This window comes from Actinia tenebrosa, unplaced genomic scaffold (assembly GCF_029948245.1).
Source record: "Actinia tenebrosa isolate PJP-AT-01 unplaced genomic scaffold, QUT_ActTen_1.0 PGA_scaffold17__23_contigs__length_9995812, whole genome shotgun sequence".
NCBI classification, from domain to species: Eukaryota; Metazoa; Cnidaria; class Anthozoa; order Actiniaria; family Actiniidae; genus Actinia; species Actinia tenebrosa.
This window is the reverse complement of record NW_028292577.1, coordinates 6,618,773-6,645,469: the sequence shown is the minus strand read 5'-3', so window position 1 is coordinate 6,645,469 and position 26,697 is coordinate 6,618,773. Positions and strand designations below refer to the sequence as shown.

At 36.7% G+C, this 26,697-nt stretch overlaps 4 protein-coding genes across 6 annotated transcripts; 2 read left to right on the top strand and 2 right to left on the bottom strand.

The window, feature by feature from the left end:
* Positions 1-367: 367 nt before the first annotated feature.
* On the bottom strand, positions 368-7,986 carry LOC116286223 (transmembrane protein 26). The gene is made up of 3 exons (XM_031692682.2): positions 7,359-7,986; positions 4,435-4,582; positions 368-3,402 (listed from the first exon to the last, which is right to left on the bottom strand). Exons 1-3 carry the CDS (start codon positions 7,550-7,552, stop codon positions 2,368-2,370), a joined length of 1,377 nt encoding a protein of 458 aa, XP_031548542.1. The 5' UTR covers positions 7,553-7,986; the 3' UTR covers positions 368-2,367.
* Positions 7,987-8,540: 554 nt separating this feature from the next.
* LOC116286222 (alpha-L-iduronidase) lies at positions 8,541-21,301 on the top strand. 3 transcript variants are annotated; one of them, XM_031692678.2, is made up of 12 exons: positions 8,541-8,618; positions 9,724-9,983; positions 13,206-13,604; positions 14,339-14,547; positions 14,965-15,231; positions 15,569-15,615; positions 16,178-16,385; positions 16,883-17,173; positions 17,607-17,744; positions 17,878-17,948; positions 18,309-18,427; positions 19,297-21,301. In XM_031692678.2, the coding sequence occupies exons 3-12, from the start codon at positions 13,223-13,225 to the stop codon at positions 19,410-19,412; spliced, it is 1,848 nt and encodes a 615-aa protein (XP_031548538.2). In that variant the 5' UTR covers positions 8,541-8,618; positions 9,724-9,983; positions 13,206-13,222; the 3' UTR covers positions 19,413-21,301. The 3 variants fall into 3 exon arrangements, with proteins under 3 accessions (XP_031548538.2, XP_031548540.2, XP_088887889.1); XM_031692680.2 differs by lacking the exon at positions 8,541-8,618 and having other exon boundaries at positions 9,121-9,983; positions 16,241-16,385; XM_089031763.1 differs by lacking the exons at positions 8,541-8,618; positions 13,206-13,604 and having other exon boundaries at positions 9,122-9,983.
* Positions 9,275-12,791, bottom strand: LOC116286224 (uncharacterized). Its single transcript, XM_031692683.2, has 7 exons — positions 12,652-12,791; positions 12,372-12,470; positions 12,112-12,258; positions 11,656-11,744; positions 11,015-11,095; positions 10,428-10,509; positions 9,275-10,255 (listed from the first exon to the last, which is right to left on the bottom strand). The coding sequence occupies exons 1-7, from the start codon at positions 12,751-12,753 to the stop codon at positions 10,175-10,177; spliced, it is 681 nt and encodes a 226-aa protein (XP_031548543.1). The 5' UTR covers positions 12,754-12,791; the 3' UTR covers positions 9,275-10,174.
* Positions 21,302-22,238: 937 nt separating the features above from the next.
* Positions 22,239-23,632, top strand: LOC116286227 (ADP-ribosylation factor-like protein 4C). The gene has a single exon (XM_031692686.2). It carries the CDS (start codon positions 22,561-22,563, stop codon positions 23,203-23,205), a length of 645 nt encoding a protein of 214 aa, XP_031548546.1. The 5' UTR covers positions 22,239-22,560; the 3' UTR covers positions 23,206-23,632.
* The last annotated feature ends 3,065 nt before the right edge of the window (positions 23,633-26,697 follow it).

The following is a 26,697-nucleotide window of genomic DNA, read 5'->3' as shown; positions in this document are numbered from 1 at the left end:
CAGAGCATAGCGACCACCGCATATCATCTCATCCATCCAAGACGACCGTCATATCATATCATATCATACCACCTCATATCATATCATCTCATCTCATACTACCTTCATATCATATCATATCATACCACCTCATATCATCTCATCTCATCTCATCTCATCTCATCTCATACTACCTCATATCATATCATATCATACCACCTCATCTCATCTCATCTCATCTCATCTCATTTCATCTCATCTCATCTCATTTCATCTCATCTCATACCACGTATCATGTATCCATAAAACAGTAGAATTTTCATTATCGCCGTGGACAAACCTATGACTTAAAAAAAAACAATATCGGATTTTATCTTAAACAACGCACTAATGATAACATTCATGTTATACGTTGAGTCTTATCTAATTTACATAAAGTAGTCTCGAATATTTATATTCTTTTATTCTCGTGCAAGATAATCGCACTTTGCATCGCAAACACAAAGTAAATGCATCGACGCAAGGTCTCAATGATCCACTCTTCAACTAAGTACATACGTACATACATTTATCAGATATACATGAGTGTTTTACTGGGAAACTTTATGGTTTATTTAGGCTCTACGCATTTGCTTTCACTACATCTCATATCTTATCTAGCTTTATCTGTTTGACCAAATAAGTATTTTCTTTCTTTTCAATTAACCTAAATATATAATTTAATGTAATCTAACATAAAAGGAAATGTGAATAAAGATGTATTGTATATTATATCGTATTGTATTGAGTATTATCTAACTTACGTAAAGTAGTCTCGAATATGTATATTCTTATTATTCTCGTGCGAGATAATCGCACTTTGCATCGCAAACACAAAGTAAATGCATCGACGCAACGTCTCAATGATGCACTCTTCAACTAAGTACATACGTACATACATTTATCAGATATATATGAGTGTTTTACTGGGAAATACGCCATTCGTATTTTTCGTACAAACTACATCCGGGACCTGAGTAACATATTTTCCATTTATTATATAATTACCAATGAAATATCTATTTTTCTCTATTTCGAAAAATTGATATCTTCACACGTGAAAATAACATGTTATTTTCACGTGTGAAAATAACACCATTGCGATGGCTATTCAAAAATACACGGAAAGAATTGCATGAAAAAGCCAAAACATACTTTCATTGATAATTATATAATAAACAGAATATTACATGGGCGTTTGGAGATACGAAATTTATCTTCTCGTGTTGAAAATCTCTCACTCGTTCGCTGCGCTCACTTGTGAGAGATCTTTTCAACACTCGAAGATAAATTTCGTATCTCCGCGCGCCCATGTAATATCCTCTATATCTTCACTAGTGAGGATATCGATGACGTCACTTGCGATGTTTTCCCGCTCACTTGAGGCGCATTGCAATAGTTTTTTTATGCCCTCACTGGTGAAATATTTTTTTACCACTGGCTATATTATATATTCATCCATTTATTTCAAAAATAAAATAAAATAAAATCTAAAATATTAGTTGTTCTTTTCAGAGCATAAAATTAAGAGAAAATGAATTAAATTCGTTATTTAAATAAGTAGTACAATAACTTCATCCCAGCATATATTATATATTCAAAAATACAAAAATTCACTTCCAGCATTATCAACAGAAATCATGCTAACATCTGCGCGTTTGTAAGCGTTTTTCTCGATATGTTTAAGAATGAAACATTGAACAAACATAAAACGAGTGCTGTGTGCAGTCATAAAGCCGCGACGCCTGAGAATTCGATGGCAAAACACGTATGTATGTGTGTATTGTGTGTATGTGTGTGTGTGTATGCGTGTGTGTATGTATGCGTGTATGTATGTGTGTATGTATGTGTGTATGTGTGTGTATGCGTGTATGTATGTGTGTATGTGTGTGTATGTGTGTGTGTGTATGTGTGTATGTGTGTAGTGTGTATGTATGTATGTGTATGTGTGTGTGTGTGTGTGTATGTATGTGTGTATGTATGTGTGTAGTGTGTGTGTGTATGTGTGTGTGTATGTGTGTGTGTATGTGTGTGTGTGTGTGTATGTGTGTATGTGTGTATGTGTGTATGTGTGTATGTGTGTAGTGTGTATGTGTGTGTGTGTTGTGTGTATGTATGTGTGTATTTATGTGTGTATGTGTGTGTGTGTTGTGTGTATGTGTGTATTTATGTGTGTATGTGTGCGTGTATTGTCGTAAAGCACACAGCACGGCAAAATTTCCTATTTCTTTTCATGAAATACAATAGCTCTTCTTTAGGATAGCAATAGAAAGTGCACGCGCGTGCTGTGTGCTCCCATAATGCACGCGCCACTAACCAATCGGAAAGCGAGATTTATTACAGTTATTTTTAGTTTGAAAATTTGCTACACCATGTATTCGGGGTCGATGGACTCTCGGCCTTTTCAAGATCGTTGTATCTTCGACTAGAGTTATGCCACCGAGCTTGTTTTTGTAGCCTGGTAACGAGTCGTATTGCAAGGCGCGCCTGTTGTACACTCTTGATGGCAGTCTGGACGTTTGTCAATCGCGTCGAATGGTCGAACTCTGAGATCTCATCCGAATCATCATCAGGCGGCTTGTAGTAAAGTACGAAAATTCGGTATACTTGAAGCATCACCACCAGAGCATTCTTAACGGTTAAAAAGTACAATGTGCTGTGACTGACTTTGTAGTATGCGATTGCGATAAGTCGGATGGTAAGATAAGGACCATCCTGCATCATTAAAGGCACAAGAAGGTTAACGAGTTCGACATAGTCCTGACATTTTGCGACGAATGCAACTAAAAATCCCTTGAGACGAAAGAAATATCCCCTTGGACGCCCTGTAGCGTCATTTGCCTTTTCCGAGTCTTCGTCCAGACTCTCTTGGGTATCTGGCTTCACTCCGAGTCCATTCTTAGTGTGAATATATTTTAGCTTGATTTCTTCGACACTGTGATGGGAAGCAGACCGCTTATAAGTGTACAAAGCAGGCGCAATTTGGTTTCTTCTCCTAGCTTTCTCGAGGTCTTTGAGCTTTTTGATCTCTTCTTGAAGTTGCGCTTTTTCTTTCTCGATTCGTTGGGCGCTTCTCTCGGTAGCTGAAATGGTGAGAGTGAACTGGAAGAGACTGATACTCCAGAAGAGTATGACTGCGTTAACGAAATGCTTGTTCATCAGCATTTTTGCGTTGCGGATCTCATCTTCCTTAATGATCTCGGTGAACTCTATGATATCCGCTGCCACTCCAACGTAGACTAATAAAAGTTGAGATAGTTGGTCGCGCGATAAGGTTCCTTTGGGCAGAAGCCAGCGGCCAATGACGAGAATGAGAACTAAGGCTTGTTCTAATGTGTAGATGACGACCTCGTCGTCTGAGTTGGGGAATACTGACATCAAGGCCTACCAAAGGGGAAACAAAATATTATAAAGAAATTATGTGCACACTCCAAACTTTACCTTCAAATTTTATTGATACACCTAATTGAAAAAACGTAGTCGGGTTCGAGAAGGTCATATCATCAAAGCTAAGACCGAAAAGGATTTTGGGTACTCCGAAATGTGTATTATATTTGCATATTGACATGTAAAAATGCACAGTAGAGCAAAGTAGGTCGACCTAGATTAACAACATGCCAAAGCCATGATGCATAAAATGTGCACAGGAAGGGAAAACTGCAATACGCATGAAATTAGCATAATTGTTTGTCTTCCCATGCTCCCCTTCAGTCTTAGCTTTGATAATATAACCTTTTTTTTGAACCCGACGTTTTTTCAATTAGGTGTATACCCATGGCTAACTCACAGATGGATCCCTGAAACAACACTCATTAACATATTGGAAGTATAAACCTTGATATCTCCAAGATGCATCACTGGAATCATATGAAATTCTTTTACCATTCAAATACTCACTTTATGTAAATTTAATACTGAAAATATCAAGTTAGGTGGTATCGGCACTTTCGATTTCGACTTTTTTAGCAATCCGTTCAGTATCTCATGCGCGCGCGCGGATGACGTCAGTATCTGACCGCGGGCGACACGAGTGAAAAACGAGTGAAAAATTAGTCAAAACATAAGTAAATTTGACATTCAAACATGCCTGATAAATTGGACTTCACAAAATGCCAAAACTTAGTGTCCATGTTTGAAACTTAAGGCTAATTCTTTCATATTGTGTTTGTTAATACAGTATCTTGGTCTGACAAACGCATACTCTCGTATACTCTCAAACATTTATTTTCCCACTTAAACTCTTCAAAATTCTTAGAAAACGTGCTGAAGTGCACGCATGCGCAAACGTTTTTCTCTAGTGTCACCGCGGGCAGATACTAAGAAAATATTGCCTGCTAGAGAAGCTAATCAGAACGCACGATTGATAGGATACAGGAACGGGAAAAGAATTTATCATCTTATTGATATTTTATTTACCTTTCCAATACTTGAATTTATAGCGTTCTTACAGACGGAGCCAGGATTCTGCGCTCTTGTCTCTACTATGCACTTGAGAACCTCTCTTTTTGCGATCCAGTCGCAGGGAATCACAGCCAGTAGATAGAGAAACATACTAAGACAAAATCTGGATATAGGAACCAAAAAAGGGTTATGAGGTAGGCTTATTAGTGTGCCATAAAAATTTAAAGTTGAGATTACGATGATATAAAAAAAAAATTAAAAACTATAACTTCAGTCTACTATAAGGTTATGAAAGCAAGCAAATAGCTAACACGCTAAGTTGGTAGGTAATGAAATATTGTACGTAGTTCTGTACGTGGTCAATAGATAGTTAAGTAGGTAGGTGGGTAGATAGGTAGGTAGGTAGGTAGGTAGGTGGTAGGTAGGTAGGTAGGCAAGCAGGCAGGTAGGTAGGTAGGTAGGAGGTAGGTAGTTGGTAGGTAGGTAGGTAGGTAGGTAGGTAGGTAGGCAGGCAGGCAGGCAGGCAGGCAGGCAGGCAGGCAGGCAGGCAGGCAGGCAGGCAGGCAGGCAGGCAGGCAGGCAGGCAGGCAGGCAGGCAGGTACTCGACAATCGGAAACATCTTCCATTAACGGAAAATAAGTTTTCGATAAAATCAAAGCAATCTTTGATTTCCTAATAAGAAACGGACTAGACACGCTGTCTCAAAACCTGAACATCCGCTCTCATCCGGCACAGAAAGAAAAAATTATTTACATTTAATCCGCTAATAACAATGTTTCTTTCTTTTCTAGCAAACAAAAAAAAAAAAAAACGTCCGAGTACGTGCACAGATTATATCAACCCACGCGGTACTCTAGTGCGCATGCGCTATCCCTAAAATTCACAAACTTTACAAAACCATATGTAATACTTTACTGGACAAGCGAAAGTTGAAGCTATGTATATATAAGGATATATCTATATATGTGCAGTTTTGCATGTTTTTTTTCCTGAAAGTCTATTGAGTTTATTTATTGAAAAACGACATTGATACAATGTTTAATTACTAATATCTAACGAATTTCAATGAACCTTAACTTAAATATATAAAACATATAAAATAGACTTTAAAGTAGAATAATCACACTCATTTTAATTAATACTTTCCCTTTACTTGCGATAACTGACCCTTGAATTAATAAGCTTCGAATATAGAAATCAAAATGGTGGAGTGGGCGAGCGAAAATATTAAGTCCGTTCAAAAGAAATTCGGCGCCAACTCAGGATGTGTTGTATTACAGATTCTTAGAACTAAGAATGTGAAGAATGAGGTTACTTAGTAGGAAGATAAAACGAGAATATCGATTATTTAAGACGTGATTTGAGGAGGGAAGTTTTCGTAAGTGAATCTTTGAAATCTTATGATTTACAGGTGGTGAGATGTTAGCGGAAGGGCAAATATTCTATGATCAGACGAACTTGAAACTCTTACTTTAGAAAACCAATCCAATGTTTATGACGGGGACGTGACAAAAATTCTTTTACCGAGCCGAATAATATTTAGACTCTTTTTCAACAAGAAGCCAAACAAAGTGAAAACTTTTGTCTAAAAAGACAGTGCACGGAAGTCAAGACAATATCCCACCCTTATAAACATTTCACGGGTCGTGTTCGTTATTTTTTCAGAACATGTCGAGAAAGTCCAAGAGTGTCAAAACACAAAGTCGGCAAAAGTAGTCCAAAATGATAATTTATCACTCCTTAAGTACGAAAGCTCTCACTTACAATGAGAAATTTCTCTTTAGTTAACGATGACAGATCGAGTTTATGATTCTTATATTTAATTCAGAAAAGGAAAGCGCGTTATTCATTCAAACTCATGAAATTTTCAAAAGTGCGTGATTCTGAATAAAATTCTTAAAAAATCACACTAGAGTTCTCCTCATACTTTACGTTACCAAACGACTTTTTAATTTAAGAAAAACAATTCAACGATAAATTCAAAATTGTAATTATTGTCTTCATTGAAGTAGTATTCTGAAAAAAGTTTTGAGTTATTTGAAAAACTAATTAAATTTACTTTTTCGTTCAGATCTTTTTGATAAGTTTTAGCATGTGTTTTGGGTGTACGTCTGTTATAATGTCAGAGAGTTTCCGACAAGCTGAACAGACGTAGATCTTCTCAAAGTAGGCTATGGCAATTAAGTGTGGAAATACCGATTTCAAAACAACTATTGAATTTTCTCTGAATAAAGTAATTTTTTTGAGGCAATTTGGCCTGTCAGGGCTTATACAGCAATACGACATCGAGAAGGCTTTTTTAAAAGACTGACGGCGTTAAAAAATTAGCGAAAACTCATGAATTATAAACTACTTTTACGCCTAATTTTAGGTTTTCTATCACGTTAATTACTAGAATACAAGGAAAAGGAATGTAATAATGAGATTTGCTTCGATTTATAAAATATTTATTTGATGTAATCAAACTTGAATGACTCCAAATAGAGTCATAACAATTTTTCCATCTGCTAATAACAGCATGAACTCGTGAAAACGAAGTGAGAAAACTATTTTCCACACAACATTTACTACCCAAAACCTAGCTAACATACTAGTTAGCTACGACAAATAAAGTTAGAAATGCTTTTAAAAACAAATACTTATATCTGTTAGAAAATTTTGGATGGAACAAAGAGAAGAAGAAGTATTTTCGTTTTTAAGATGTGAATTTTCAAAACTCTTCAGTGTATTAAATCATGTCAAGAGACCTAAGTTATTTTTTCTAATTTAGGAAAAGTAGGTAAAAATAAATGCCTTAGAAAGCACTACGCTGAATAATGATATTTTCTTTTTCAAAACAAAAACAAAACAAAAAGAAAAAAAAAAAAAAAAAAAAAAACAACAACAACAACAAAAAAACGATATAAATTTGAGAAGAGCGGTGAATGTATTTACTTACCCATTGTGCTCGTGTCCTTTACGAAACACCACAGTATAAACTGTTTCAAGGACAAGAGCCACCAAAAGCACCAAAAACACGAAATAAAATCCATTACCCTTGATAAGAACAAGCCAGCAGATCATCAAAACAGCGTGAATAAGGAAGAGAAATCTTGTAAATACTGCAGCAAGATAGTGAAATATCTGTTCCATCTTTCCCAAAGTTCAAATTGTGCATAGCAACGATGCACAACACAACTAAAAAGCAGTTGAAGTTAGCGGATAAAACTGCATTAATATTTAATATATAATTGATATATCGAATTGTATCCGACTGCAGATTTTTTAGCAACTAGTAGTGTACCTTATTTTGGCAACGATCGTCGTCAACCGGCTTAATTTATTCATACATGCAACTGGAATAATATGCATTTGTAAATCATAGGAGGGGGTTGCAAACGAGGACAACAGGTAAGAAGGAATTATTGAAAAGCCTTCGGGCTCCTGTGAAAATCTAATTAAGAATTCTTTTCGAAACCAGCTGGTTTTGAAAATATCGCGTTGAAACCCATTTTAATTTTGCCATAACCTGAAATATATCCTACATAATTTTGTTAAGATATTTTGGGAATATTTTGTAGGTAAAAGCGTTGATCAAACTGGAATTTCTCAAAAGAGTTAGGAATCAGGAAACGCTTTTATTAGGAAATAATAATAATTGATAATAGCCACTAAATAACATCAAAGTGTTGGTGTAAAGTTAGGCAATGGTACAGCTCAAATCTATCTTTTTCCTGACAAATCAGAATGAAATTAAGACACGAAAATACGAGAACAAAACGACAACTTCAACATTAAATTCGTATGACATGGCAAGAGTAATGTCAACAAGATTTTCAATTCCAAACCTTTTTTATAATTTCTATACAATAAAACGGAAATTAACTTTTCTTGGACGAAAACATGTCTTTTAATGACTTCCCTTCTATGAGCGAAAAGTCTGAATAACCGACTTAGAAGTAGGGAGATGAACAAACATCTAGAAGAAAAATAAATAGGATTCTTGGATGGTACGAATAGATATGAATGGTGTGAATCCTTGGTTATGAAAATTAATTCATTAGAATAAATATTGACAATAAAGGGATAATTTTAGAGAATTAATTGATGACGTTCAAGGATTTTTGTTCAAGTACATTTTTCTGTTAAAAACAAAACACTTTTGAGAAGAAAAGGGTTCTTCCGATAGTGACAAATGTTGAGAGGGTAACGTTCCAAGGTAAAGTAATCTTGAAACATACTTTTGAGCTTTCTTTCTTTTCTTTCTTTCTTTTTTCCTTCCTTTCTTTCTCTCTTTCTTCCTTCCTTCCTTTCTTTCTTTCTCTCTCTCTCTCTCTTTCTTTCTCTCTCTCTCTCTTTCTTCCTTCCTTTCTTCTTTCTTTCTCTCTCTCTCTCTTTCTTTCTTTCTTCTTTCTTTCCTTTCTTCCTTCCATTTTTCTGTCCTTCTTACTTACTTTCCTTTTTTGCGTTTGTTCTTTCCTTTCTTATTGCCTAATTAATTTCTCAGTTCTCTCTTTCCATATTATCATTCTTTCTTCTTTCCTATTTTTTTTCCTATCTGTCTTTTCCCGCCTTCTTCCTTTTTTCTTGTTCCTTCTTTTACTTCTTCCTTTTCTGTCTTTTTGCTTCCATATTCTTTTCTTTCAGGGGAAAAAGCAGATGTATTCAAAAAGACGAAGCAACAAATCGTTCATAACTATAATCTTTAGCTCAAACAATGAGTACACTCAGACATCACGTAAAGAATTCTCTATATCAGAAGCAAAAAAAAGAAAAGAAAAAAAAAAGGAAAAAAAATGCGGGAGCTCAGCACAGGACAGGAATAAAAAGTAGAAAGCCGGATAGGTCATTTACATAATAAGCATAGTTAGCAGATTATCTTTGAAATACATTTATTTCTTTTTTTCATAGAATAGCAAACAAGGTACACAGAATATCATCCCATCGTTTCTTGGAAGTATCTGCTTTCGTCTGAGAAGATTTACTACACCATAAACGCTTTCCTAAAATGCGCCTTCAAACGCTAAAATATACGCCGACACGTCTCGAATGCTTCATGACGTAATCACAAACAGCGTGACGTAATCTCGATGTCTTAAGAGTTTTAAGAGCTTTAAATCTCTCGTGAAGCAATCGATCACAACTCTGACGAAATTGATAACTTTTAAAGCACTATTTACGTCAGTAAATCAATCACAAGGTTTTTCAGTAAGCTGTCAATCTCTGACAAATTGATCAGAAATTCCACAATCAGATTGAAATTCCCTTGAATGTTTTTCTTTCGTTAATAACAAACTGCGACGTTGACGCTTCTATCTTTTCAGTCAACGACCATGTGTGGCATTCCGGTAATGCATCTGACAATCCCGTCATGCTCCAGTCCATCCTGAGATACACTGGTCAATCCCATCATGCACCACTCCATTCTGAGATGCACCGGTCGATCTCTCATCATGCACCACTCCATTCTGAGATGCACCGGTAGATCTCTCATCATGCACCACTCCATCCTGAGATGCACCGGTCGATCTCATCATGCACTAGTCCACCCTGAGATGCATCAGTCAATTCCATCATGCACCAGGTGAGTTTCACCAGTCAATCCCATCATACATCGTGGGCAAACCCGCCATGTATTGACAAGTGTTATACATATATATTTCATATAACACCTTTTATCTTTGTAAAACAGACTACGCTGTTTCAAAGTTGAACCAAGTGTACCTTAAATCCTTGCATTTTCCTTCATATTTACACTCAAAGTATGTTTCCTTCTTACTTGTCACTCATCCCAGACAATTGAATCAGCTGTCGGCCCAAACCCTTGTTCGCCAGCTCTGCCGCTGTTTTCTTTTGCTGCAAAGTGTACAAAACTCAAATCAAGAGCCAAACTCAATCTACGTGTTTTTCAATCTTAAGTAATTTTTTCTCAGTTTGCCACAGGAAGCCAACTTCTATCTTTAAAAGACTGATAAAGCATGATGATGAATAGAGTGTGGTTTAAATTCCCCTGAGTCCCTATCCCTACCTTGTTTTTGATTGTCATATCAGCCCCATGTTCTACTAAAAAGACAGCTATTTGGGACCTTTCTTCTTCACAAGCCATGTGTCTGTTCAGGGAAAAACATAGAAAAAAATTTCATGTATTTTTTTACAAACATTCTCAAATGAACATAGTTATCATCCAACTTTCAAAATCTACCCTCTATATATCTTTAACATCAAATGGGTAGAAATGAAGTGTGGTAATTGGCACTCAATAATGGGCCTTGGGTTTGATTCTCATACTCTGCATCACATGTGAGTAGAGTTTGTTAGGTCTCTCACTTGAATCAATAGTTTTTTCTGGGTTCTCTGGTTTTACTCCCTCCTCACCATATCCCAACTTAGGTCAGTCCAGAGGTTGTGTCAGGGTTGAATCTGTGAGTTGTCCATGCCCTGACTTTGGATGGCCAGAGTTTGTTTCAGGGTTCAATCTGTGAGTTAACCATGCCCTGACATTGGACGGCCCAGAGGTTGTTTCAGGGTTTAATCTGTGAGTTAGCTGCGTCCTAATTTTTTATCAGTCCAGAGTTTAGTACAATTTTTTTGAGACCACGTTTTCAAGTTACTTACAATGCAGTGTTTCCCTCAATATCTACAGCTTGAATATCACAGCCTGCATTTATCAGTAACTTGACCATGTTAGAATGACCACTATTTGGGGGGAAAAAATTAAAACAAAAGTGAACAATTTAATATGACAAAAACATGCAGATTGCACAGAAGGCAAGAAGATCTTTCAGCATATTTGCTGTAATCAGGGGGATCCAGGATTTAAAAAAAGGGGGGGCAGGGTGATTGTTACAGGGTACCTCACACTACTACCACAGAAAACCCATAAAAAGGTGAAAAAATACTCCAGTTTCATGTACTCTTTTGCTCAGCCTTAGTCTCGCATTAAATACACAAACAAATTCAAACAAATACGTAGTAGTTTCCGTTATTATACTTAAGGCTTCCAAAATGTGTACCATAAATTTGGTGTCTCATAATGGCTATTATTTAGTATTATGAGTTAAAACAAATTACACTCAAAAGCCTGGGATGACAATACAGTCATTAATATTTAACATATTGGAAGTATAAACTTTCATAACTTAAAGGTGCAACATTCAAATGAAGAAATATTTCATCACTCAACTATTCACTTTGGAGAATCAATAGTGAAAGTATCATATCAGGGGTAAAGTGCACTTAAACAAAATGGTCCTCACCGAGAAGCAGCTCTATGCAGAGGAGTGGCATTACTAGTTTTGTCTCTTGAATTTACATTTGCTCCATTTTCAATCAATTTTTCTGCTATCTAAAAATGAAATATAATTTATACTATCACAAGTAATGTCAAAACTCTCTTCAAGAACAAGAATGAAATTTATATCTTAATTATATTTTTTGTTATTATATAGCTTAGATATTTTTCTTTCTTTCTTTCTTTCTTTCTTTCTTTCTTTCTTTCTTTCTTTCTCTCTTTCTCTCTTTCTTTCTTTCTTTCTATATATCAAAGCATCAAAGCACTTACTGTAGGAAGCATCAAAAGCACTCAAGAAGTGTGAAAAGGGCTAGCTTAAAAATTGCACTTCTCTTCATGCTTCCATTGTGCTTAATATGTCACTTTATTCATGTGCTCTGTAAACAAAGCACATAAAAAGCTCTTTTTAACTATATCTCACCTCAAATCTGTTCCTAGATGCAGCATAATGAAGGCATGTCTGACCATTGAAGTTGCAAGCATTAACGTTCGCATTAAGTCCAATTAAAATAGTTGCAATTTCTGTCCTGCCTGCAGATGATGCTATCATCAAAGGAGTCCAACCACACTAATGACAAAAAAGTATTGAAATATTAATAGTACTTTCATGAATTGGACCTTATAATTTTTTTTATCCTCTGACCCCCTATACCCCTTTTTAATTTTTATACGTCGGCTTACATCATCAATGTCGTCCACTGGAGATCCATTCTTCAGAAGGTAGGAAACTAGTTCAGTGTGACCACCTGATGCAGCCCAGTGTAAAGCAATTCTTTCATTCTGAAAACGATTTTACAGAGAAAATTAGAATTGAAATTCAAGAAAAACTTTCAAAATAAATGAGGCTATACAACTGCAGAGAGAAAAGATTTCGTACTGTAGTTTTCTAAAGACTAAATGGCATGCCGTTAAAAGTAAAATTTCACTAAAAAATACATAAAAAACAACTTTTTGTACTTGCCTGATCTTTCTTTGTAACAAGATTAGGCTGTGCTTCTATTCTTTCATAAACTTCTTTGAATTTTCCTTCATGTGCAAATGCACAAACATCGACATTCGACATTTTGACTGGAAAAGATTAAAAGACTTGCAAAATGCAAATACAACAAGGCGTTACTTGACTGAACGCTAGAAGTCTAGAACTAGTTTTAGACGCAGGAAGCCCAGTCAGCCCATCCACTTAAAGAATAAAAAAAGATTGGCTTAAAATAAAGCAAAAAGTATTAACGATAGATATTTTGAGAGAAGCAGAATTGATTGTAAAAGAAAAAAGGGTAAATATTTGCGAGTTGGTACTTGTATGTGTTGGGAACCCTGTGTCTGAATCACAAAGGAAACCCAGCATGAGAAAAAGCATTTTTTTAAAAATCAAATCTATCGGAGGTACTATTGCTTCAATGGCTGGGCAAAGATCTGTCTGCCTTGTTCTTGTTCTATTCACACTTTATTATATTGAAAGCAAGGCATTATCTTTAAAAGACTGCGTGAATAATACTCCTATCACATTGTACACAGCTAGAATCAATGCCAGTATGGAGGTGAACATATTGAAACATTTCTGGAAAAGCACTGGTTTTTGCCCACCAGACCCCCATCAGGACTTCTACAAGTTCATGTCAACCAATGATATTGCACAGAACATAGTCTATATTGGCTCTGTACCCAACAATGGCATTGAACAAATCCGTATTCATTGGTTGTTAGACTTAATGTCAATGTCTATATCTCATGATGGTACAAGGGAGTACTCATTCACCTACCTGGACAAGGCATTGAAGTTGTTGCTTAGCAACGGGCTCAGACCAGGATTTGAGCTGATGGGAAACCCATCAGACTATTTTACAGACTTTGATGACGAGAAGGAAATCTATGCTTGGAGGGATTTGATAAAGGCACTGGGACTTCACCTTATAGGTATTATCATACAGATGCCTATAATTATATATATCACATGTGGTTCTGAATGAGTAGCTCCTATTTCCCTCCCCCCACCCCCCAGAGGAGTACATTGATCTCAGATCCTAAGGATTTTTATTCTAGGATAAAATTACTAGGCATAACATTCATGTGCTTTTCTTGTGAGGGGCTCACTGTGCTTTTGTCAAGGCTGGACCCCCCTAGATCCAATCCATGGAACTCTCTCCCACTGTGAATTTCATTTATTGTTTTGGTCTTTTTATGGGCTTCCTGTGTTTTCTCTTTCTTATAATTGAGAAACCAAAAGCCTACTTAATAGACCTATGTTAATAGAACTCTGTAAAGTAAATGAGGGATTGTTCTCTAGGTATTCTAGTTAAATACTAGCATCCATGTTTCTGGCTGGCCTGATATGGAGGTAAGGGTGGATCCAGGGGGGGGGGGGGGGGCAAAGGGGGGCTGAAGTCCCCCTTCAGCAAAAAACAAAACAAAACAAAACAAAACTGAAGAATTAGATGATTTTTTTATTGTTTTTCATTGTGTTGATGGAAGAAACTCAATTAGCTCCCCCTAAACTCAATTAGCCCCCCCCCCCCTAAAATTTTGGCTGGATCCACCCTTGGGAGGTGGAGTCAATGAACCCTATTCTTATCAAGAGTGCAACAAATACAAGTTAAATACCTGCCACCCAAGCATTAATAAACATTTTTTCAATGCTAAATTCTTGTTAGAGCAATATGGACTGGAAGAAGTCTCTCAATGGAATTTTGAATCATGGAATGAGCCTCAGAACAAAGAACATTTTGATGGAATAAAAGTCTCTCTGCCCGGATATTTGAATTACTATGATGCTTGCTCTGAGGGGCTACGTATGGCACACCCCACTTTGAGACTTGGTGGTCCTGGTTCTGGAGACCCTGAGACACATCCAATATTCTATGTGAGTGGTCGAGAGCTTGGTTTTCCTGTCATCCTTGAAGCACATTATCATCATGATAAACATTTGTTAGCATTTAGTTAATCATACTATAATCATCAAAAATAATTATTATATTCATCATCATCAATATCAACATCAGCATTATCATCGACATCATCATCATCATATACCATTGCCTTCATCATCATCATCATTATCATGATAATCATTTATTGGCATATATGGATCATGCTATCATTATCAAAAACTATTATCAGTATTGTCATCAGCATCATCATAGCCACACACTCATTATCAATATATCACTATCATCACCATCAATCATCATCATCACCATACACATCACTTTAGATCACTATAAGGTTTAGATCCTGAAATCACATTGTGTACATTTTCCCTTAATTTTTTTCCACCTAGTCTCTTCTTGATCACTGTCACAATGGAATCAACTTCTTCACCGGCAAGAAAGGAGTGAGACTGGACTTTATTTCCTTCCACATCAAAGGGCAAGGACATTCAAGAACTATACTAGAGACAGAACAACGTGTACTCAGTACCATCGAACAAAAATTCCCCAAATTTGTTGGGATCCCTGTGTACAACGACGAAGCCGATCCCCTTGTGGGTTGGAGTAAGGAAGAGGAGTGGCGTGCTGATGCTAGGTATGCGGCTATGGTTGTCAAGGTAAGGTAATGCAAAAATGTAAGGCCATTTCATATAGCTGACACCAACAGACATATATAGCACTGAGACACTAAACTAACTGGAACCACTTTCAACCAACTTAACGAAGTTAACAAATTATAAAAACAAAGCAATCCAACTTTAACCAATCAGACAACTTAGAAGTTATCAAGGAAAAACCACCTTGTATTTGGCTATTTTTGTTTTCTCCTGATTATCTTCAATTTTTTACTGACATCGTGATTGGTTAACTTAATTTGTAAAAACGATCCTAGCATGTGTGTCTACACCGTAATGATTTCTTTCAAAAACTATCTGCTTTTTTTTACTGTACTAGATTATCGCTGAACATCAAAACCTCTTGATACCGACTCATAGAATGAAGTAAGTTTTACTGATGGTTTTACTACGAAAACGTATGATTCAGCCTTTTTTTGCGACTACACATGCCTTGCCATCCATCTTTTCACGTTTTATTCTTTCGCTCAATTTTTAAGAGTCCCACATGGAAAGGAGTGACCTTGGATATCAAGCCATTGGTGACGCAAGTGAAATATCGAGTTTGCTGGTCATAGGGGTTAATCATCTACGGTCTAGGGGCCGACTAACCTCTCCCTTAGGCTTCGGCCGAGCTTCCTGATCAGTCAGTAATTCTCCGGATAGCGGTGTCGGGGCCGAAATCTCCGGCGTAGCCGTAAATGCTTCGCGCTGCCATACGACGGTTCAGCACTCGATGTCTGGAAGTATGGTCCTGGTTATTTAATCTAATATTTTTAAAAAATCCCAAAAACCCATATCTCTAGCAGATACATTTCAATATATATGTGAAATTTATATACATTAATCTGGAAACGAGAGAAATCCCATTGCGCATGCGCGTCTTGTAGTTCTCAACATGTACGCTAGTTAGCGCGTCTCTCTCCAACAAATGTATTTTTCTCCACAGATACTCTCTACTTAGTAACGACAATGGATTCATGGGCTATCCTCCCTCTTTCTTTTCTCAAAGAACTCTCCTGGCTCGATTTCAAATGAACACGTCGCATCCCCGGAAAGTTGAGTTCATTAAGAAGCCTGTGTTTAGTGTGATGGGGCTGCTCTCCATTCTTGGTGACCGACAGGTCTTCACTGAAGTTTCCATGGTGACCAATTGTGTAAGTTAGCTGTCAGTCGTAGACATGCAACCGAGGCCGAAGAACATAAAATACTTTAAATAACGCGTTTACTTCTATAGCGGAAAAACGTTCCTTTATTTGCCACAATGGCAATACAAGAATTCCAAGGCTGAGGATGGACAAGCGCGCGATTTCGCGAAGTTCCCTCCAAACCCACAAAAAAATACCTCGGAATGCAGCTCAATTTGGAGGACATAACAATAGGTTTCCAATTCTCAGGAGATTGAAATTCTTTTATTTTGTCCTCCAAATTGAGCTGCTTTGACGTCACATTCAAAGGGTCTATTTAGTCGGACGGAGAATTTTTGTTATCCCGACATAAAGTCTGATAAATAATTTTCTAACATTTGTTATTTTTGCCTTTAAAATGAGACAAATAAAAAGCAACATTTTAGATGCGGCGCAAACCTGCGCGATTAAACTAATCTGTACGTACCTAAGAACTGCAATATTTATACGATTATTTTTTTCTCTAGTTCGCTAGGAACGATGATTTAGGACTACTTGCCTCCACCGTTCACGACCACGGCATCCGATACAACAACTGGGAGCTTACAGTTATTGCTTATAACAGTAACGACACGACTAACCGTACTGGGAAAGCTGTGGTAAACCTAAACATTAGTGGGGTACCTGTGGTGAACGAAGTATTGTACGTTGTATATATGATTGACAACAAGCATGGCAATCCTTACGGCACATGGAGAAAGATGATGTCTCCGGTGTTTCCTACGGAAAAGCAGTTCCACGAGCTTCGTCTAAATCAGGTAACTAGTACTTTTTCCTCTCTACTTCATAACAACCTAAAATTAACAGATCAAAAACAGTTTTCCGTGTTTGATACTCTGATCCCGTGTTTGATACTCTGTTCCGCTACGCGTCGTGGTTTCCTACGCTCCTCTCGTGTTCTCCCAACATCCCGCGTGTTTTGATCAGAGTATCAAACACGGAAAACTGTTTTTGATCTGTTAATTTTATTGCAAATCTGACAGTTGCAATACTCGCGCGCGCTAAAATGACGCGAGCGTGTTTTGATACTCTCATCAAGCATGGTTTTCGACCAATCGTAGCGCGCGTACTATCCCAATTATTTTATAAAAGACTTTAAAGAAGACTTAGGAAGCTGAGAATTGGAAACCTATTGTTATATCCTCTAAATTGAGCTGCATTTTGACATGCAATTGGTATCGTATTTCCCAGGAACCTGTGCGGGTGGCTGGCCCGCTTCCCCTTCCTCCAGAAGTGCGTCCAGGGATCATTACGTCTCGCTTAGAAGTGGCTTTACCTGGTGTGGTCTTGATGCATTTTTGTGCTAAGCCACTAACTCCTCCCTCAAAGGTATGAGGTAAAAGTTAAACTCATATTATCGTGGTTCAGTATTTTTTTAATTGGTTTTTAGGGACGTGCATGTGCTAGGTAAAAGTTAATCGAAAGACAGAAATTTGTAACACGTACCGTTACCTATTTCTAGATTGCAGAGGTTTCGCTTCTTGATGTTTCAAGCAACGAGGTCCTGGTGTCATGGAAACACCCTGGAGCCCGGTAACCACGTGATATATTGATTAGCTAAATAATATCTAATAACATCAATAGTGATGAAAGCCATTGCTTAGTTTCGTCACGACACATCCATTATTTTAATATCTTAATACTATCATTCAGCGATTAGTTATTGCGCAAGAGCATCATCAAGGCCGCATCACGTGACACTTAAAATATGTTAATAATATCTTATTAATATTTAAAAATACCCATTGCGCAGGTGCATCAAGGTACCACGTGGTACATTAAATATTTCTATAATATCGTATTAATATTATTAATTTTCATTGCGCCGGGGTATCACTTGACATAGAAGATTTTAATAATATCTTATTAATATTAATAACATTCATTACGTAGGTGTATCAAGACATATAAAGTTCTATACTCGAAGACTTTCGAAGCCGGTCCTTATGTAGTGGTGAACCACGTGGATATCATCTTCCTTGCCTATCAAGTGGTCGTTGAAGATGAGAAAGGTAATAGACCCTAACCCTAATGAGGTTCATACTTAAACTACGACAATCCTTTTCAAAATCTCTTTTATATTCGAATGTTAAAGTGCAAATGAACCCTTCGACAATACGAAGAGATAACTAGCTAAAAACTAGTGAGAGCTGCATCTCGAAACGTCAGTAAGCTTTTTCATCTTTTCACGGTGTATAATTTACCTTTTTATCATTACTCCTTCGACTATACTTCCAGTACTGAAAGTATTGTCGAAGGGTTCATGTGCACTTTAAAACTCTTTTGAGAATACCAAGATAATAATCAGCATAACAAAAAGCTAATGAAAGGGATTATGGAAGCGTAGATATAAAATGTCATCATGCCTGAGGTTTATTGAATTTCCAGACTTGATATCTGATATGACTCCAGCTGCAAGACATGTCTGACAATCCGGCATTAGACCGGATGGATCAACCGATGGAAAGATGAATGGATTAAAAGATGGATACTGTGACATGGAAAGATCGATAGGCTGAGGGAGGGAGGGAGGGAGAGGGGGAAATGTAATGGGAGGAAACGTAATAAATGGATGGATAAATGGATGAACGGATGGGAAGTATGGAATTGATTGCATGGATGCGCAGTACGTAGATAATTAAGGGGGTAACAGATGGATATAGGGATAAATGAATAGATGAAATGTTCACATGCTTTATACATAAATAATGGTAAATAAATATATAAATAAGCTTATATCTTATGTGTTGCTCACTGTAGTCAGTTGAGCCATTCAGTATTAATAGTGTTTGCTGACAGGAATGGATCCGGCGAACAAGCTCAATGTCTCATAGCTTGTTTAACAGAATCAGTAGCGATCGCTAACGATATTTTTCCACAGATCAAAGACGCAATTCTCACAAAGGTTGGTTCAAAGTACGCGCCGTCGATTACTGGGATCGGATTGGACAAGAATCGAAACCAATTGAATGGAATAGTCCTATTGGAAGAGTCTAGTTTCTAGTTTAACTGGTTAGTCACGTGACGAGGTCACCAACAACGAAAATACAGTAATTTTAAAAAGAGCTTAACGTCATTCTCTACTTTCACATCCCCATAATGCCTTGCGTCTTTGGGGGGTAACCAAAGGGTAAAAACCCACTTATTTTGCTGAAGGCTGATCAGACAATGTTGACAATGCCTTGAAGAAACTGTACACGCAAAAATAGCTTGGAATAAACTGATAATCAGTATTGTACAGATTTAAGCAGGTATAGTATAAATTCAATTAAGAAACCTTTCAACTTGGGACAGTTTTTTGATTGGTTACACCCCCCCCCCTCCCCCAAAGACGCAAGGCATTATGGGGATGTGAAAGTAGAGAATGCATAGGAAAGAGTTGGGGTAAACACTAATATATTTCCAGTCAAAGGAAAAGGAAAGTTGTAGTTGAATATCGACCCACCCCACATTACTTTCCGCAAAAAAACCTACAACTTTGGTCACCTTGTTTTTCTATTAGACATTCGGAGGTTGAGGGAAAACTTGGTTCGAGGTGGCATTGCAGAGCATTGTGAGGCTGTTTTAAGAGACGTATTTCCAAGATGGCATCTACCAAGTTGCACTGCCAACTCGAACTACTTTTCTTCCTAACCTCTGAATGTCTAATAAAAGCTTGATGGAAGACTCCACTCAGACGTCCAGCCCAGTTAATATAATGAATACTCTGTATTTTCCATTAGTGGTATTGTCTTATCTCAGTACAATCTATTTACCTATATCTATCATCTTAATACTCGTCCTAGAGATTCTGTTATGGAGTGAGTCTTATGGTACGTCATTAGCGGCTTATTACCGATTCACCCTAGATAGGATCTCGTTTGAAATTAAGGAAGGAAGCTTCAATCTCATCCCCCTTCAGCAGTTCCTGTTTTGGTTCTGTTAAGTGCATTGAAATTCCGCGTTTAAAAGCCATTGGAGAGTTTTGTTGGGTCGAAAAAAACAAGGGTCACGACAAACTTGGAAAAATCTCCACCAAGAATCCCGGGAAATATTTAGTTATAAAAAACGTTAGTTGTAAGAAAGCAGCTTTTTTGTCAAATAGTATTTTCATGAAAATTAATCGTAAACTTATTTCGAAAAATTTGTAGATATATATGAATAAAATAATGTACTAATATATATAAATAATATTGATATTCTATGGGTTTTTGTTACTGCTGACTAAGGCCACATCCACACTATGCCGGATAGATTTGAATCCGCAACTTTCACACCGAAACCGAAAAAAAAGTTTTCCGTCCACACATGAAAACGGAGAAAATGTTTCGCGTCCACACTAGTCCGATCAGAGGCGGCAAAAACGCTTCATTGCACATCTGAGCATGTGCATCGAAGCTGAAATCGAGCCTGCGGTGAATTTTTAGCCTTCTCGCCATGTTCCCATAACAATCATGACGTCATTGTATTCGAAAAATTTCGGATACGAAATGTTCTCCGTCCACACTAATGCGGCTAGCTGGCGTTTTCAAATTGTTCCACTCTGGAGACCGTATTCGAAAAAATTCGTTTTCGGTAAAGAATTGTTGTTCCGGATTCGCCCGGACTAGTGTGGACGGTAGGCCTAACCGAATGAATAAATATTCGGATTCAAATTTCTCCGGCATAGTGAAGCCGCAATTTGTCAAAAATATACTAACATTTCTCAAGTGATATGCTTATGAATTCATTAACTCAGTGTCAAGTGTTTATTTTGATTTTCGATAATGATTTCATTGGTTAAAAGAGAACAAAAAGCCAAAGTGGCACTCCTATGCCAAGATTACGTGCCAAAATCTTACATGACGTCATACTCAAAAAAATATTTCTAGGAACATTCTACAGCAATAAAAAAAGCACATCTTGGACTTTTGATAGTTTTTTTTCTGTTTTGTCTTAAAATCAATTTATATTTATTTAAATTAAATTTGTTAGAAATGATAAAACGACGCCCGAAAAACCTAGCTAAAATGTCTCTGCGTTGTCATGACTACTAATTTTGTCCAGCAATGACGTCATTGGTAGGAGATGACGAAATAGAAATTTACCCTGATTGGCTGAACAAAACATACTTTAGTTTTGATTCCTAAAAATAGCTCTGCAAAACTCTTTTTTTTTGGCGGGATGTATAAGTATATGTACTGAAATTTCCGGTCTAATTTGATCCATTATGATTATGCTAGTATACATTACGCGAGTTTAAGTACGATTACCCTTGCTTAAGATAGTTGATAATACTTAATCACCAGTAAGGACAAGCATTTGTAAGATCTATTCTTTTGAAACACAAAGAAAAGAATGCCTCGTTCCCTGGGGTGTTGGATTTAAGTGTTGTAATGTTAAAGATAGTTTTACTCGACCGTATAAAGGTTTCGATTGCACTACTTTGAAGACAGCTCGAAAGTATAAAAACGAAAAGAAAATTTCATTACGAAGCGTTGATATTTTAAAAGTTTTTGTCTTAAAAATACTTTCTTATTTCTTGTGGTTGCGCTGCTTTGTACCCGGAAACCGCTAAATTGTTTTAAAAAACAAAAAAATTACATTCATCCGCTTTTCTTACAGGTTTTTAGTAGCTTGTTTATATGTTCGAAAACTACATGTTGAGAAAATTTCACCCGTAACAGAATACATCTTTGCCCTTGACCCTGTTGCCTTTCTGCAGGCCTTGCCTTTATTATATTCAAAGTCGTCAGTTGTCGAATAAATTAGCTAACCTCAACTGTTGAACGAGCAGAAACAATGAGACAAAGCTGTTGATATAGTACTGTCCAATCAGAGAGGACTAATCCCGCGGAACCTATATTTGCATTTGGCTGTCTTACATCGACTTGGCTCTAGTAACGCTCGCGTATGACGACGGCTGGAAAGGGAAACATGAAACTAAAATCGTCAGTAGAAAATCCAGTTTGACGGAAAGATCCCTTTCTATTACGGAAACTTTGAATTCGCGTTCTGCAAAGACGGGATAACTACGGCTGTTTGGAGAGACGAGATAAAGGTGGTTTTTCAAACGACAAACTACAACAGCAAGACTTGTCTTGCTAAATAGAAATCTATTTTTCAAGGCTGTTTGAAATTTGGGAATTTTGGTGATTATTACTGGTTTTTCAGTTTTGAAGCTGTTATGGGGAACGTGTTTTTCCTGTCGCTTCGTCGTATTCGACCGATGTTAAAGGTGAAAAGACCTTTTCATGTTGTAATGCTTGGTCTTGACAACAGTGGGAAGACAACTATCCTTTACCGTAGTAAATTCCGAGAATTCGTAAAGACTGTCTCGACTACAGCTTTCAACGTGGAAATAGTTAGGCCATTCAAAGGAGTACGATTTAAAGTGTGGGATATTGGCGGAAGAGACCAGAATCGGCCGCTCTGGAAGGCTTACGTTCGACACACCGATGCAATCATCTTTGTCGTTGACAGTACGAACGAGTCACGGCTAGAGGAAGCTAAAGAAGAGCTTTTCAATATTTTAAACTGTGCCCAGCTTAACGGAGCTCCAATACTCGTATACGCGAACAAACAAGATCTTCCCAGCGCCGTGTCGCCCAGAGAAATCGCGAATAGACTTTCTTTACACGATCTCAACTCAAGGCATCAATGGTTTGTCCAGCCGTCGTCAGCATTACTTGGCGAAGGCCTGCAAGATGGCCTCCTAAGACTCTCCGAAATGATCATACAATGGAAATTAGATTTAAAACGATCGAAAGCCAACAGAAAAAGAAAAAGCTTGGCTTCTTCGAGAACAAATTCAATCAATAATATTATATAATTCTGATGTTACCACGAAAATATTAATTTATAGCTTTTATTTTGATTATCTGAATTCTTTTAATAGAACATGGATTTAGTTCTTAGTAGTTTTGGGTAAATAATTCGAAACATTGTAAATAGATCGAATTCTGTTGCGTTATTTTACAGAAATCCGTTTTAGGAGGAGTGGTTAATTTATTTAAATCGAAGAAGAGTTGTTAATAACTCCGTTAAGAGGAAAGGAAAATTGAGGAACACATTTATTTAGTCAGGTTACAAGAATTCTTTAATTCATTACATTCATGGAGAGTCAACTATTGATCTTCGTACATCAGAATTTGTCTTTGTTTTTTTGTCTAGAATATTGCTCTCCGTACGATCTACACCTGTAACCATTTTTACGTTCACAATTTTGCGTGGGCAAATTAAAGACCTCACACCAATGATCCCGAGAACTATATTTATTTGATAATTCTGAGTTCAATGGAGTACATACATTAGACTTTGAAGTCTTCTTACAAGAAGTCCACTTTTTCAATGCAAGGAGTCAAAAGCCATCTCGGCGCTATCAAAAAGTTGGCAGGACACAATGGTTCTTAAAAACTCTGCAGCCTACGATCTATCACTAGGAATTTTCCTGTTACGACTTGTAGTAATAATATATCTACTCTTCATCTTCAGTTACTATTCTAAAAAAATTGATAGCTAGATAGAATTACATTTAAAAAAACGCCATAAAACTAGATTCGTTGGAGTTGCCGAAAAATTTTAGTGTAGCGTAAATTTTCAGTTTCGTCAAGCAATTATTTTTTACTGAAAAAAGTAAAGTAATTTCTCTTTAAGTTTCCTTTTCTACTTTTAGTTTTAAGTTATGTTTTCAGTTCTTCATCTTTAAGTTGAAGTATTTCTGTTTTATTCAACGAAAAACGAATTTAAACTTGAAAAACGATTTGACAATCCTGTTTTGAAATTGCAAAATACTCGATAAACGTATTCCAATATCATGCACCCAGTTTCAATTTGCTCGGGAAATTTCAACTTTAGCGTCAAAGCAAAGTAACACGCGATTCCATTATTTGGGCACTTCTAAAATCAAAAACATAAAACATAATCTTGATATTTTTCGCTAAATTCCAAAAAAGATGCTTCAGTTATGAATAATCAAGATTTTTATACAAAATATTTTTATAATCTAAGAGCACTGGAATGCAGGGGCTTACAGCAGGGAGCCGGCGAAACTCACAGCATTGCAGTGTTGTTTTTCCTTTGAAATTAATTTTAAGAGAACATCCGACAGCAAGTCTAGAATATTCACGTCTACGCTACGGCTTCTTTATTTAAAAATTACGATTTTCGTTGTTTTATATTTTTCTAGCACATTGAAAAACACGGGAATTATCGTAAAGGCACTTATTTGCTATCATTTGATGTGTTGCCTAATGAAATGCCTAATGAAGTGGAAAAAGCAATGTCAGTATGCGTGCGAGATTCCTTCGAGGTATTCGTGAAAAGAACCACGCTAGTATGAAAACAAGTCTCAATTAGCTATTCATAGGAATTCCCCAGGATTGCTTTCAGATTTCGGCATAATTGAAGCCCTGTATTACTGAAATTAAATGGCTTTTCAGCTCAAGTAAGGATTTTCTATTTCTTTGAGAGTTCTTAATATGGTAGGTCTTTCTAAAAAAAAGTCATAAATGATGCAGATAAACTGCATCAGAAAATCTCAATATCAAAACACAAATCGTGTCAAACCAACGTACACGCCTCAAAGGCAAAAGAGTAAAATACATAGCAAGTTCAGTGCGTTTAACGAGGTATTACTGACGCACTCAAGGGGAAAATTCTGAACCCCATGCCAGAAAATGGCTGTTGGCTAATGATTAAAGGACTCAAGCTTGGAGCAATAGTGGTGGAGTTTTGTGGTTTTTAGTGATTTTTGCGGAGAGAGGTTAACCGTAGTGCCCGGGAGAATAACAAACGAAAATTGAAACAAAATGAATTTAGCGCCGCTCTAGTTTTATTGCTGTTAATCAGCTCCAAATTTGTACCTCATTTCCGCCCGAGTTCGCGTGAAGTCGAGGATGGATCTAAGGATTCAACTTCATTCAGTCCATTTACTACATCTTCAGTAATTAAGTCCAATTTCGAATATAAAAACAGCCCTTGAAAAGGTTTATTAATGCGTATTTAATTTTCTTTCTAGAAGTCAATCTCTTTAAGTATGATATTTTTAAAGAAGAAATCCAAATGCCACGGCTGCTTTTCGAACAACATAGGCGTGTCGAAATTTTCTCTCACAAAAATGTCCTCAGAAAAAATCTTTGCGCAAGTCCGAAAATATGATGTAACACCGAAAAGGTTTCTACATTCACGCTCTTTCATTGCATAGTACGCTGTTTTCTTGTTTGTGATTCGTCCAGGGTGGAAGCCATTTTGGTGTCAGCAGCGGGGCGTTTCTCTCTCGTACAAAATCCAAACTTCGTCTCCGAATCAAAAAACCCGAAAAATTAAAACTTTATGCGCTTGTCAAATATATACGCATCAATATATATCTCTACCACGAAGTATTAATATTTAATCGAGGAAGAATATAAGCAGCGACGCTGAAAAATAACCGCTTAAATGCTGAACAAAGGGATTAAAATTACGGCACATGTTGGTGAAGCACGCAAGTCAAAGGAATACACGAATACGATTGATTACGAATGATTTGGAATAGGAATTGAAAATATGAGCTATAATTGATAGAACTACATTTTGTTGTCGATAAAAATAATAGCTCAAGCTAGAAAAGCAAGGATAAACTATATTAATCGTATCTGGTATTTTTTCTTTAATTATATTGATTGAAAATTCGCTGTTTGCTGATGCAGCTGCCGAAGAAATTGGGGGGAAAAGAAGCTGCTGACTAGAAGAGAGATAAAGGGAGATGAAGGTAGATGTAAGGGAATTTTTTCATCACAGTTACGATACAAAATGTGATAAACATTTTTACGCATTTTTAACGATCGAACTGGGATTCTAAAAGCTCTGCACGAATTCTAAAATAAGGCAGGTTTTTCTGTTACTTTTTTCAGTGAATTTTGTAGTTGAAGCTTGTTCAGTTTTCCTGGGATATTTGAAAAACATAGATTCTACTTAGCTACTTTGGCTGCTGTCCGTTCTGGCCTCTTAGCTCGCAAAGCCTTACCACGGATAGGGTACGAGTTTGCTGCTTCTGGGAAGTTCATAACATTCAGTTCGAAAAATCGTAAAACACTTGAGGTAAAAACAGATAATTTTCTAAGGCGAAGACGTTGTAAATTAATTTATATTTGATAAATTAAACATTGCCAGGCAATTACTTTATACTTTATATTTTATAAATTCTGAGACAGAGAATCACCTAAAACTATCCGAGGAAAAAACCAGTATTTGCTATGATTTCGTAAAAATATTTCAGAAATGATAAGAAATTCAGCAACTTCCACGGTTTGAAATAAAGATGAAAGGGAAAATTAAAGACAAC